Source organism: Drosophila arizonae, chromosome X, assembly GCF_054131065.1.
Source record: "Drosophila arizonae isolate 15081-1271.41 chromosome X, UAZ_ARI_1.0, whole genome shotgun sequence".
Classification (NCBI taxonomy): Eukaryota; Metazoa; Arthropoda; class Insecta; order Diptera; family Drosophilidae; genus Drosophila; species Drosophila arizonae.
This window is the reverse complement of record NC_142927.1, coordinates 32,145,139-32,159,242: the sequence shown is the minus strand read 5'-3', so window position 1 is coordinate 32,159,242 and position 14,104 is coordinate 32,145,139. Positions and strand designations below refer to the sequence as shown.

Genomic DNA, 14,104 nt, shown 5'->3' with positions numbered 1-14,104 from the left:
TTCTGAAATCGACGCGTTCATACATACGGACAGACAGACGGACAGGGCCAAATCAACTCAGCTCGTCACCCTGATCAAGAATATATATACTTTGACCTGATGACGCGCAGTGTATGTCTATGTATGTATATATGTAAGTCTGCACGCATAGCATCAAGCATTCCAGCCTTATACACACGCTCATTTGTATGTGTGTATGTATGTACACACAAATGCGTACTCTAGCATATTCTAAGAATCTCGCTGCGATTGATTTGTCTTTGCATTGTTTTTGAATTTCCAGCCGCTACACTGGCTTTTCTTTGCTATGCGGCGTCATAACAATAATGTGAGTTTGTTTTAACTACTCTTGATCGAAACGACGCGGTGGTGCTGTAGGCTGAAACGCCGGCGATCTTTATTTTAGATATTTTGACATGAACATGCTATTCGGCTTGGGTGTGAGTTAAAATCCCGCGGAAAACTCGTTTTTGTAAATTGCAAATTTGTTTGTTATTTTAGCTTTTTATATTTTATTAATTTTATGAAAATGTTTCCTTCCATGCTATAAATGCCTATTAAGCCTATTTATGTGTACAAATACATAAATAGATGGCTGACACATATAAATGCCGCGAAATGGGCACTATAAATGCCGATTGTCACGCCCCTAGTGGCCGTAGACTCCTCATTTTTGCCAGTTCTTAGAACGAGCAACCGGCAACCCAAATGCAAAATTTGAATTCTTACGCTTCAAAAATATGAAAATTATAGGGTATTTTTCGATATGCCACGCACCTAAAGAGGCGTAAAAATTATTTTTGGGACATCGATAGAGGAGGCTACCAGTAACTAAACTATCCAACTATGCCACGCCCCTTATGGGCGGACATATATCTACCATAGCTCGTTGGACTTGGGTGGTCAACCCGCGTATATATACTAAATTTCAGGTCTCTAGCATCAATAGTGTCCACAATATAGCCGAATTCGAAAAATCACTACATCAGGTCCAATTTGCCACGCCCCTAGTAGGCGTAGATATATAATTTTTCACCCATCTTTATAGAATTAAAACATCAGCTTACGTGCAATTTCAGCATTCTAGAATTATAACTTTAGGAGATACAGTTTTGTCCATATTGCCACGCCCCCAATGGGCGGAGATACATTCGCCAAAGGTCGTGATCTTAAGTGGTCGACGCGAACCTACAAACCAAATTTCAGCTTTCTAGCTCTTCAACAAACATGATTTCTGATATATCGGAAAATGCATTTTCCGATTTTCCACGCCCCTAGTGAGCGGATCGGGAAAAATTTAACACTTTATAAATCGGAGATATACACGAGTATGTGTTCCAAATTAAAAAAAAAATTATATATCCTACATCTTTAAAGCTACAGTATCCATTTTTATGTAGATTTATATGCTTATTATACAATTTCGGTTTTTGTTGAAATTCACCCCCAACCCTAATATCCACCCCTCACTCATATATTTGTAAAAGGCCTATTTCAAATACTAGAGACTTGTGGTTTGGCAAATGCACGCATTGCAATGTCACGATCTACAAGTTTCATGGAGATAGTCCATCGACAAGAAAAGTTATTAAACAATTAAGTTCCCATAGTAAACGCAGTCCATGCGTGTTTATGCGTGCATGCCTATGTGTGTGTGTGTCTTGTGTAAGCAGAAAGACGCGAATAATTATGGGAATATCAATTCTTAGAAGGGTTCAGGGGATTTCGAAGTCGAGCAGTCTCGACTTCAGCTTTCTTACTCGTTTTTCATTGTGTTCAATAATTCGATTAACTAGTGCTATAACAATAAAATAGTTGGATTTTTATTTAAGTAGGCAAACGACAATGCAGTTGATACAAGTTTAAGTTAGAGATAGAGATCTACATGACAAATTTCACAATTTTATTTAATTAGTTAAGTGACCATTTATTCCGACGCCTCTAGTTTCTCCTCCTGTTCTACATCTATTTGCGGTACAACCGCAGGCAGCAATAAAAACTCGTTGAACAGAAAGTCGGCGTCCATGGACTGCGTTTTGCCGTGATAGTCACGCACAACTCCTCTCTTGGGGGGCTCAATAAAGCGTTCCTTCACAATTAAGGCGCCGGAATGTGGTGCTGCCATAGTCACCGAAGTATTTGGAGTCGATGTACTACATCCAGCATCCAAGTCCAAAGAACAGCAAACGGACAGTGCATTGGGCAACGGATTATAATTGGCCAGGCCAGCTTTGTAACAGTCGCCTGTTGGTATTTCATGTCGTTCTTTTAAGAGTGTGGCATCGGGCTTATGTTTCGGAGAGCCATAAGTGAGAGAACCAGAGCCGTAGCCGACTCCACCACTACTTTTCAAGTTGAGACAGCTTTGTGTATGCGAAACATTCGCATAATCATCCTTAGTGCTGACCAATGGTACACGTTTTAATGTGTTACTCTCAAAAGGGAAATTAGAATTGGAAGTGGACTGCGTTAAATTTTCAAATTTACGTAAGCGCGCATCCTGGCGTAGTTGCTGTGCTGCCGCCGGCAAGTTGATCGACGCATGCAGTACGCTGGCTTCCACACTGGTGCCAGCACCTTCAAACAAACTGATCTGCTTCTGAATGCGGGGGGAAATTGGATCGTGAGCACGTCTTGCGATTTGCCGATTGTGCTCCGGTGATGCCTGTGTAATGTGCACAGGCATTGCAATGCGGAAATTTTGATCATCCATGGCCACATCAGGTGGCATAACAGAATGCGTCGGACAGCAGAAGCATGTTTCCAATTTTGGCTCCAAGTCGACGGGCAGCGAACGTATCGTTGCTGCTGACAGTGTTGCTTCTTCATTATCAAATCCCTGCAAGAGGTAATATAATTTTGTAATAATCAAGAGTGCTTTAAGAATACCCGATAAGCAGATATCTTGCAGAAACTTCTTCTATTAATCATTCTAGGACTCATAAATACTGGCACACACACATTCCCACATACGCACACATGCATTCACTTTTGTGAATGATTATAACAATTTACGCATACAGTTTATCCGCTGGTCTGGGCCTAAACAGATGATTAAATATACATACATGCATATATGTACATACATATGTACATGCACATGTACGTATTTACGTATATATTATTTATCAACATATTAATGCGCAGATCATATATACATATATGTATGTATCACCACTAACCATTGTATCCTGATTTCCCATTGAAAATGGGTTCAGGGTATAAAAAATGTACTGGCTATTAGGACCAGTGCTGCCAACTTTTTACCAGAAAAAAAAACTGTTTTTAGATGGAAGACACGGAAAAAAAAAAAGCTGCAAATTTTTACAAAGCAGCCTAAAAACAAGTAAGAAGGCTCCAGTCGAGACTGCTCGACTAGGAGATACCCTGAACCCTCCAAACTGATATTCTAATCATTCTGGACTTCTTTTATGCACACATACATACACATGCACGTATAAGCACGCGCTTTGCAAACTGCGCAGCTAGCAGCGGCTGCGCTTGGGCTGCACTGCAGTGTGGGCAATATAACGAGAATTTATTTGTTGAATAATTTCTTTTGTAGACATACGATCTTAATGAAACTTTTAGAGCGTAATCATATGGCTTAAATGTGTGTACATTTCAAAGCACAAGTCTCTAGTACTTGAAATGCGTTTTTTACAAATTGGGGGCGAAGGGGGCGTGGTATCCAAAATCTGTAAATTACAAAATCTTTGTATCCATTAACTTTATATACAACGCAAATTTGAAGTCTCCAGGTCTAAAAGTGTTCAAAATAAGCTGAAAAAACATTGTCGATTTTTCGATTATTCTCGATAAAAAAGTTATCGGATGAGTTATCGAAAAAATAAAGCAAACTTGTACTGCCTATGGTATACACGAGTATGCTTGCCAAATTTCAGCTCTCTAGCTCTTATATCTTCTGAGATCCTTTTGCTCATACGGACGGACGGACGGACGGACGGACGGACGGACGGACAGACGGACAGGGCTATATCGACTCAGCTCGTCGTCCTGATCAAGAATATATATACTTTATGGGGTCTGCGATGATTCCTTCTGCCTGTTACATACTTTTCACAAAACCATTATACCCTGATTTCCCATTTTCAATGGGTTCAGGGTATAAAAAGCGGTTTTTATGGCTTGATTATTTTCGTTTTGTTTTATACCCTGAACCCATTTTCAATGGGAAATCAGGGTATAATGGTTTTGTTGAAATGTATGTAACAGGCAGAAGGAGGCGTGGCAGACCCCACAAAGTATATATATTCTTGATCAGGGCGACGAGCTGAGTTGATTTGGCCCTGTCCGTCTGTCTGTCCGTCTGTCCGTCCGTCCGTCTGTCCGTCTGTCCGTATGTATGAACGCGTCGATTTCAGAAGATATACGAGCTAGAGACTTCAACTTTTTTTTTAAATGTCCGTAATTACAGCGCGCATATCAAGTTTATCATTAAAAATCGATAACTCATCCCGATCTTTTTATCGATAAAAAACCTTATCGAAACCCAGTTATAAAATTATATCTTCTACACCTTTATTGCTAGAGTCTCCAAATTTTTAATGTATGCTTACATGCAATTTATACAATTTCGGGTTTTGTTAAAATTTACCCCCCACTGTTAAATTCACCCCCTCACCCTCACTTCTGTAAAAAGCGTATTTCAAATACTAGAGACTTGTGCTTTGGCAATTACATGCATATCCATGTTATAATCGTAATCTGAAAGTTTCATGAAGATCGTACGTCCATAAAAAAAGTTATTAAACAATTAAGTTCTCATAGTAAGCGCACACTGCAGCCCATGCGTGTTGATGCTTGTGTGTGTATATGTATGTAATTGTTTATGTATGTGTGTGTGTGTGTGTGTGTGTGTGTGTGTGTATGTATGCCTGTGCGTGCGTGCGTGCGTGTGTGTGTGTGTGTGTGTGTGTGTGTGTGTGTGCGTGTTTCTTGTGTAAGCTGAAAGACTCGGAAAATTATTGAAATAGCTATTACTCCAAGGGTTCAGGGGATCTCTTAGTCGAGTAGTCTCGACTAGAGCTTTCTTACTTGTTTTTTTTTTTTTTTTTTTTTTAATTTTCAAGATTTTCAGCATGCTATCTAATTCGTTGCGACTAGCATCGCTTTCAGAATCGTACGACCTATTAGTACCTATCATGCGAAGATAATTTGGAGGAACTTTGTATTCATAGCAGCATTTGCCCAGTCTTCGCAAACCATATCTATGTGTTATATTAAATAAAAAAGTAATATATAAATCGGTATCATCTTTTCACTCTTAAAAAAATATTACCTTATGCTAAAAATACTGTTTATTGTGTTTAGGCTCATTGAGTTCCTTAACTTGGACTTTACCAAGTTAAACTGGCTAAATACGCGTTCCAACTCCGCGTTGGACCATGGTAATGAAAACATTTGCAGGACAACAGCTGCCAAGTCAAGGAATCTGCGGTTGCCGCCAGAATCCTTGTAATTAGAGACTTCATTCCAAAATTTGGAGCTGTCATTGACGTTCTCCCACTTAACTAGATTAATGTCATAGTATTGCCGCTCAATGTCGGCTATTCTGTCTACTTGGAGGTGTTCTAACAATTCTGTGATTCCTTTTTTTTTTAGTTGACAGAATTTTGAAAACGGAAAAAGCGTCAATGTTTTTTAAAATTTTAAAATTGTCGGTTAGCCTGCAGATAAAATTAAAATTATTTAATGGTCGGTAGAAGAATCAGACAAATTGGTTACCTCTGCTTTAGCTGCTTGATAAGTTCAATCACAAAATAAGAGCAGCGAGCACGAATTTCTTGTTCGAGGCTTGCATCGATATTCAAAGATTTGATTTTCTTTTCAAAATCATACCCTTTGTACATATCGGATTCTACATGCCGAAAAAATCCCACTTATTGTGATTACAGTTTGTGTAAAGTTGTGGTGGTGATATTGGCGAATATCGATATAAACGTATGATAAAGCTGCCACTCTTTCACACATTTGGTATATTTTTACCAAACTTCTTCACAGGTTTATCGAAAATGGAAGATTTTAATACCAAACTTTTTTTACAAGTCGCAACCGCGCTGCTACATTTTTTTATTGGTGGCAGTATTAAAAAAAGCGAAAAAAGCCTAATTCATTTTTAAACAAGTAAAAAAGCTCTAGTCGAGACTAGTCGACTTCGAGATCCCCTGATCTTTTCGCGTCTTTCAGCTTACACAAGAAACACACACACACACACACACACGCACGCACGCACACACAGGCATACATACATACACATACATACACACACATACACACACATACACACACACACACATACACAAACATTTACATACATATACACACACAAGCATAAACACGCATGGGCGGCAGTGAGCGCTTACTATGAGAACTTAATTGCTTAATAACTTTTTTTGTGGACAGACGGACAGGGGCAAATCAACTCAGCTCGTCTCCCTGATCAAGAATATATATACTTTGTGGGGTCTGCCCCGCCTCCTTCTGCCTGTTACATACATTTCAACAAAACCATTATACCCTGATTTCCCATTGAAAATGGGTTCAGGCACTAGCCAGAGAACACATAGACCGGACAAGTAGTGTAAAGCGTTTTGCACACTTTTTTTCGGGAGATATCTCCCAGACCCTTCGTATTTGCTCGGCTCCTCCATTTTTGGGTTCGGGCTACGAAAAAATACGAAAGCACAATCATTTCGCTTCATGCGCTCGACCGAGATGGTCAAATATTGAACAAAAGATCCCTATGCGTTGAATGTTTCCCTTGCTCTCTCTCTCTCACGATTCTCTCTGCTCTCCCAAATATGTATATGTACATATGTATGCATGTGAGCACAAGCAGCAGCTCACAAAAATTGAAATTTCTTCGCTGCGAGAACCCATGCCTTCCCTTCTGTGTGAAGAGTATACCGAACTTTTCAAACCGTTTGTCATGCGTTTTCCTTATTATTTGTGGGAAGGGTATGAAAGCGTTGGTGCGCATAATTAATTAGTGGTTCAGGGTATAAATAGCAATTTTCATACTGTAGTACAAAGTTTTTTCATTTTGTTTACCTTTTTGTCGACTGCAAAATTCCGATTAATGGTGGTTCGGAACTTGTATTTGACTCAGTGGTTCGATGACATATACAACGATTACGCTTAACCACTAACCAGATAACATATAGACTAGACACACTAACCAGAGAACACATAGACTAGACATATAGAACAAACTTTTTCAACACCGGAAAAATGCGCTGAAGAGACCGGACAACTTCGTATTTGGTCGGCTCGGTCTTCTGAGGCTCAAGCAGTGAAAATAAGGCAAGACAAAATCAGTGTGCTGCGACTGCTGCCACGAAATGCACGCATTACTAAATGAAGCACGGCTATGTGCTCTTTTTCCCTTGCTCACTCTCTCCCTCTCTTTATGCTCTCTCTCTATGGTCTCTCGAATAGCAGCAGCACACAAAAATTGAAAATTGTTCGCGACGATCTCAGCTCGTTCCTTATGAGTGAAGGGTTTACCGAAATCATAAAAGCGTTTGTCACGCTCATGCAAACAATATGTAAGCGTTTCGATGGTTATTCGTGGGAAGGGTAGGAAAGCGTTGATACGCATAAAGAATATGATTTCGCGACGGGCATGCACACACACACACTTGTAGTCCCTTGCCACATGTATGAGCATTTGTGACCTGCGTTCGTTACTCTTGCTGCTTATAGCAATTTTAAAGCCCAGCATTTGCATTTGGTCGGTCTTACGGACTGTCATAACCACTTTACACAGATGTACTATGTATGAACATACATAGTTATGTACATAAGTACATTTATATATTATTATTGCTAATCATTTTTATAAATGTGTTTATATCCGTAAATAATTATATATAATTAAAATTATTTTATACACATTTTCAACCGAAAAAATGATCGTAAAACACTACTAACTTTATTAAATGCTTTGCAATATATGAAATACACATGTCATATTATACTCAAGCTTTACTCATTATTGTCAAAAATTTCTAATTAAGTCATAATGGCCCATTTGATAGTCACCCTACGATTCAAATCATACAAAATTTACAAACTACTAAATCCAGAGACAATTAGCTTGCCATCCCATACAAGCATACACATACACAAATGTATGTATGCATGTGCTCACTTCACAAGGCAGAACAACGGCAAATTTTGGGCTTTACAATTTGCACAGGCTGTTGTGCACAGAAAGAATACATTTTCGCGAGGAGCATGCACACACACACTTACATCCTTGCTACGTGTATGTGCTTTTGTGTGCGTGCGTCGCGAAACTCAATTCTTTCTCAGTATTTTCGTCTATCATCAGCCCAAAATTTACCATTGGTCTGCCTTGTGAAGTGCTGCTGCTGCTATTTGAGAGGCCATAGAGAGAGAGTGAGAGAGAGAGTAGGACAAATAGCGCATAGCCGTGCTTCATTTGGTAATGCGTGCATTTCGTGGCAGCAGTCGCAGCACACTGATTTTGTCGTGCAATATTTTCACTGCTTGAGCCTCAAGAGACTGAGCCGAGCAAATACGAAGTTGTGTAGTCTCCTCAGCGCATTTTTTCGTCGGTGAAAAAATTTGTTCTAGATGTCTAGTCTATGTGTTCTCTGGTTAGTGGCTTTACATTTGGAAAGTGACGGTGATTGAAACAAGATGTCGAAAATTTATAAGCAACATTTTCGAGATGCCTGGCTGCAGGATGACGAATTTAAGCTATGGATTCGTAAGGATATCACCGATTCAACGCGAGCTTATTGTGCAAATCCTCAATTGGCGCAAAGCTTTTTGACATCCGCCAGCACGGTGCCTCCAAAAGACATGTGGCTGTGATGGGCGCAGTTACCCAAAAAAATAAGTTGCCTTTCGTTCGTAAGTCGACCAAAACGCAGGAACAGGAAGCAGCTTTATGCCTACATATTGCCAAACACATTGCGATTGCAAGAAGTGATCACTTGTCAAAGTTGTGTGTGGAGCAGTTTTCAGCTTGCAAAGCTGCTGCAAATATCAAATTAGGTCGAACAAAATGCACCTACATTATTAAAAATGTACTCGCAGTGCATTTCATGGACGACTTGCGAACCGACATCGGAAACTCAACTTTTAGTCTTCTGTTGGACGAGTCCACTGACATAAGTGTGCAAAAAAATTAAACTTCGATCATTTTAACAGATATGGACTACAAAGACACGGAAAATGTTGCTATAATTATTATCTACCATATGAGCACTTGACCCAAATTACTGGCAATAAGAAGTACACCGATTTATGTGAAGAAGATTACGAGCTAGATAGTATTTTAAGTATTTTGTAGTTAAATGTAAATGTATAAAAGTATAATTTAAGACCATGTTGCTTATTAATTTAAGAGTTTTACATTTTGATTTTTATTTTTGTATATCGGAGCTTGTTATAAATTAAAATATTGGATTTAGCAATTTTTTTGGCAATTTATAAAAAAAATTTAGCAATTTTTGGCAACTTTTTTCCCCAAATCTAGCAATTTTCGCTTGGTAGATTCTGGTACTGCCAGATGCCCTTAAACAAAGAATTCGAGTTTATGACAGGGTGTGGTGATTGCTTTGGTCTCACACAAGCGCAGCTTGCATAGTGAAGTTAAGAGTATTTAGAGTGCAGCATGCGAATTCGTATGGCTTTGCTATTTTGTTTGTTTCGCGACTGTTGAAATGGTCGGTTATATTTTGTAGTATGGAAATGAGTGTGGTCCGGTGGTAAGCACAAGAAATTAAAGAGACAAAGAAGTCAGAATCGTTTGAGAAGTCGACGGCCACCGTAGCTCGCTGTTTACCCTGACAAGACTGTGTTGCTCTTACATCAGTGTTGCGAATTTTTGTTGAGCAAAAAAAGCTGTTTTTAGTGGGGAAAAAAAATATCGGGAAAAGGCTTATGTTTTTTGCTTTGATTTGATTGATATTAAAATATATTTTTAACAACTTATAATCATGGCATCATTTCTTCAACCACCGCAAGATGTATCTGTGAAGTTTTATAATATATATGTTTTACCTCATGCTTGAAATTGAGTTAAGCATCACAGTATTGATCCGACGAAAAATTTTACCCACTTGGGCATTGGCAAAGAAAGCAATGCAAAAGGGCCCAAGTTCCTAAATTTCTTAATTCCTATCGAATCCTTCGAAACACGCCTCTCAATCCAAAACTTTGTCGCGTCTTGAGTAGTTTCCTACTAAATTGGGTAAATGTTCTTATATTAGTGTTCAATACTTGCATGTTCTCCAAAGATATATATGAATGAAAATTAAGCAACATTTGTTCACTATTTGAAAATTTGTCGGCAATCTTTAACACATAAATTCTTGTACTACACGCTATCAAAAGAGTGGCATACATTTTTTAATTGCTCTTATATTATAAGCTCTGTTAAGAAGTCTTTTCGTTTCATTTACATAGAATAAAAAAGTTCGATATTGTTGTTCACAATAAGTTGTTCTGAATTAAATATAAACACTAACCAGAGAACACATAGACCGGACACGTGTAAAGCGTTTTGCACACTTTTTTTTCGAGCGTTAACACCCCAGACAACTTCGTATTCGCTCGGCTCCTCACTTGTAGGTTTGGGTTACTAATACTACTAATGTACGAAAGCACAATCATTTCGCTTCATGCGCTCGACCGAGATGATCAAATGTTGAACAAAAGATCCCTCTATGCTCAATGTTTCCCTTGCTCTGTATATACGGTCAGCGCCCGCGCTGTATATACGGTCATTTAAAAAAAAAATTCAAGTCTCTAGCTCTTATATCTTCGGAAATCGACGCGTTCAAACATACGGACAGACGGACGGACGGACAGACGGACAGACAGACAGACAGACAGGGCCAAATCGACTTAGCTCGTCGCCCTGATCAAGAATATATATACTTTGTGGGGTCTGCCACGCCTCCTTCTGCCTGTTACATGGGTATAATGGGTTCAGGGTATAAAAAGTGCGCAAAACGTTTTGTACCTGTCCGGTCTATGTGCTCTGTGGTTAGCAACCCCCGTCCAAATGAATGGCCCGACGGAGTTGGTCGAGTTGGCATGACATTTGTCATTTATATACTCTATAGGAGCGGTCATACATTCTTCTCTAGGTTCATGTATTTGCACACCAGCATTATACAATAAATTATCATTTTTAATAAGTTCAAGATATAGGAAGGTATCGAAAAATTGAAAGCCAACGCCATTTGGATCTATAAAAAATATTTTCTGTGTAGACTAAGACAAACTCTGACTTACATCCACGGAAATTGTCATGGAACCTTTATTAGCCACCATGCTCAAGTCCATGTCCTTATCCATGGCAACGCTGACAGGAGTTAGGCAAGTGCTTGCCGGCTCTGCTTCATCGCGGACGTTCAAATATATGTCGCTAATAGTGCTGGACAGTGGGAGTGCGTCTTGGTTCATCGGTTCAAAACAGCGCAGCTCATCCCACTCATTCAGTAGAATATTCACATTTCTTTAAATATTATACAAGTAGTGAAATATGTAAGATCAAAAAGAAATACACACCTGTTGAGCTGCTCCGTATCTTCTTTCTCTGGCCGCGGTGTTGTCAGCATTTTGTCCTGTGTTTGCTGTTTCCAAACTTGTTTGCAATTCATTGGCGTCGTGTTTTCAATTGTTTAAGTTGTTAGTTTTTTGAGTACATAGTATTAAGGAGAGAGAGAGAGTAGAAACAAACGCAGGATATTGTACGCCGTAGTCAGAGACTTTCCTAGTGGCGACGAGCTGAATGAGGTCGGTCGAAATAATGCATTACATACGAGACGTAAAGTAATGCATTACCTAGCATTAATGCATTATCAGCGCATTTTTAATGACCAAAATTAAAACGACTACTCGTACGAAAGAATCGTGCTGTTGTCTACTTCGTTTCTGTATGCCCCTTCCCCTCTAATAAACAAACGATTTTCGTCTTCGTTTGGTTTCTTTATCTATGCCTATTCCATTTGTGCGTATAGTGTTAATGTATACATATGTACATATGTGACACGCCACTTTTCAGATTTTATTGTGCTGTGTGGACGTAATTTTGAAGGAAGGTATTTCGCAGTGAGTTATAAATATAAATATGCTCTATATGGTATGTATAAATCCTCTTACTTTTATCTTTAATGACAAAAAATTAATAATGTTTAATTAACAGATGCTATTAAAACCGAAGCATTCAAAAAGGTAGGCTGGCGAAGCAAAAATTTTAGAACAAAAAAATTAAACAATACATGAATATGTAGTTATGTAAATATAGACTAAGTGAATTTAGATTTTAGGAATGTAAATAATTTTTAGCTAAGACTATATAATAAATTATAATTATTATCAATTTAAATTAAAAATACTACCTTACTGAATCGTTTCTATATTTCCATAAGTAATCAATTATTTCTGCAATTACATTGCAGCTAACTAACCAGAAAACACATAGACTAGACATCTAGAACAAATTTTTTCACCGACGAAAAAATGCGCGTAGGAGATTACACAACTTCGTATTTGCTCGGCTCAGTCTCTTGAGGCTCAAGCAGTGAAAATATTGCACGACAAAATCAGTGTGCTGCGACTGCTGCCACGAAATGCACGCATTACCAAATGAAGCACGGCTATGCGCTATTTGTCCTACTCTCTCTCTCACTCTCTCTCTATGGCCTCTCAAATAGCAGCAGCGCACAGAAATTGAAAATTGTTCGCGACGATCCCAGCTCTTTCCTTTTGAGTGAAGCGTATACCGAAATCATGAAAGCGTTTGTCACGCTCATGCAAACAATATATAAGCGTTTCGATGGTTATTCGTTGGAAGGGTAGGAAAGCGTTGATACGCATAAAGAATATGATTTCGCGACGGGCAAGCATACACACACTTGCAGTCTCTGGAAACATGTGTGAGCATTTGTGCCCTGTGTGCGTAACATTTGCTGCCTGAGCAAATTGTAATGCCCAAAATTTACCGTTGATTGGCCTTTGAATGAGCACATACATTTGCATACATATGTGTATGTATGCATGAGATGGGATAATAATTGTCTGGCGATTCAGTAGTTTGTCAATTTTGTATTGTTTGAATTGTAGAGTGACTGTCAAATGACCCCCCACCCTCATGTCGAAATTACTGATTAAGTCATAAAAGCTCATTTGACGCTGCTGCTATTTGAGAGACCATACCCAGTGGCGACGACCTGAATGAGGTCTGTTGAAATAATGCATTAGATACGAGAAAAAAGTAATGCATTACCTATGAACATTTTTTTCAGCGCATTTGTAATGTACAAAATAAAAAGTGCTACTCATACGACAGAATCGAGCTCTTGTCAACTTCGTTTTTGTATGCCCCTTCCCCGCTAACCAACAAACGATTTTCGTCTTTCGTTGCGTCGCGACGCGTCGTGACGAAATCACCGAATTTCGTTTTGGACTTTACCGTTTTTTGTATGGAAGGCGTGCCTTCTTTCGTTTGGTTTCTTTGTCAATGCCTATTCCTTTTATGTGTATAGTGTTAATGAGTGTAAATACAAGTGCAAAAATGCATATGTGTGATAATTACTGTTTTCGTTTTACCCGCTGCGGCGCGTTACTTTTCTGATATTGTTGAGCCGTGCGGACGTAAATTTAAAGGGAAGTATCTGATATGTATAAATCATCTTACATGTACTTTTAATGACAAAAAAAATAATAATGTATAATTTACAGATGCTATAAAAACCAAAGGGCCCACTAAGAAGACCTATATACATACATAAGTACAATAAGAAACTGCTTTCGGGTCCAGAATGGTCGACTGGCAAAGCAGAAGTTCGATAATAAGGACAAACTAGATAATAAGACATAGCTTAAGATTTAGATGTAGATAGATATAATAAAATATTAATAACACATTTATAGATATTAAGAAATAATAAATAATAATTTTTAAAAATTAAAACAAAAAATACTACAGTACTCAAGCGTTTCTATCTTTCAATAAGTAATCAATTATTTCTCCAATTACATTACATTAAGAAATAAGCCATTTTATATAGTGGGAAAATGGGTTGTAGGTATA

General features: G+C 38.5%; 1 protein-coding gene and 1 pseudogene across 9 annotated transcripts in view; both read right to left on the bottom strand.

Annotated features, from left to right (window-relative positions):
- Positions 1–1,796: 1,796 nt before the first annotated feature.
- Positions 1,797–14,104, bottom strand: part of l(1)G0196 (inositol hexakisphosphate and diphosphoinositol-pentakisphosphate kinase) — a 67,639-nt gene continuing 55,331 nt past the window's right edge. For all 8 annotated transcript variants that reach the window (XM_089474053.1, XM_089474054.1, XM_089474055.1 and 5 more), the window contains 3 exons: positions 11,578–11,653; positions 11,302–11,524; positions 1,797–2,839 (listed from right to left, as the gene is read on the bottom strand). In XM_089474053.1, the coding sequence (XP_089330179.1) occupies positions 1,928–2,839; positions 11,302–11,524; positions 11,578–11,653 (1,211 nt within the window). In that variant the 3' untranslated portion in view covers positions 1,797–1,927. The remainder of the gene's footprint in view (positions 2,840–11,301; positions 11,525–11,577; positions 11,654–14,104) is intronic.
- LOC149268180 (uncharacterized) lies at positions 3,178–7,065 on the bottom strand (annotated as a pseudogene). The gene is made up of 4 exons (XR_016270858.1): positions 5,749–7,065; positions 5,303–5,690; positions 5,059–5,231; positions 3,178–3,191 (listed from the first exon to the last, which is right to left on the bottom strand). The product of XR_016270858.1 is annotated as an uncharacterized LOC149268180 (transcript).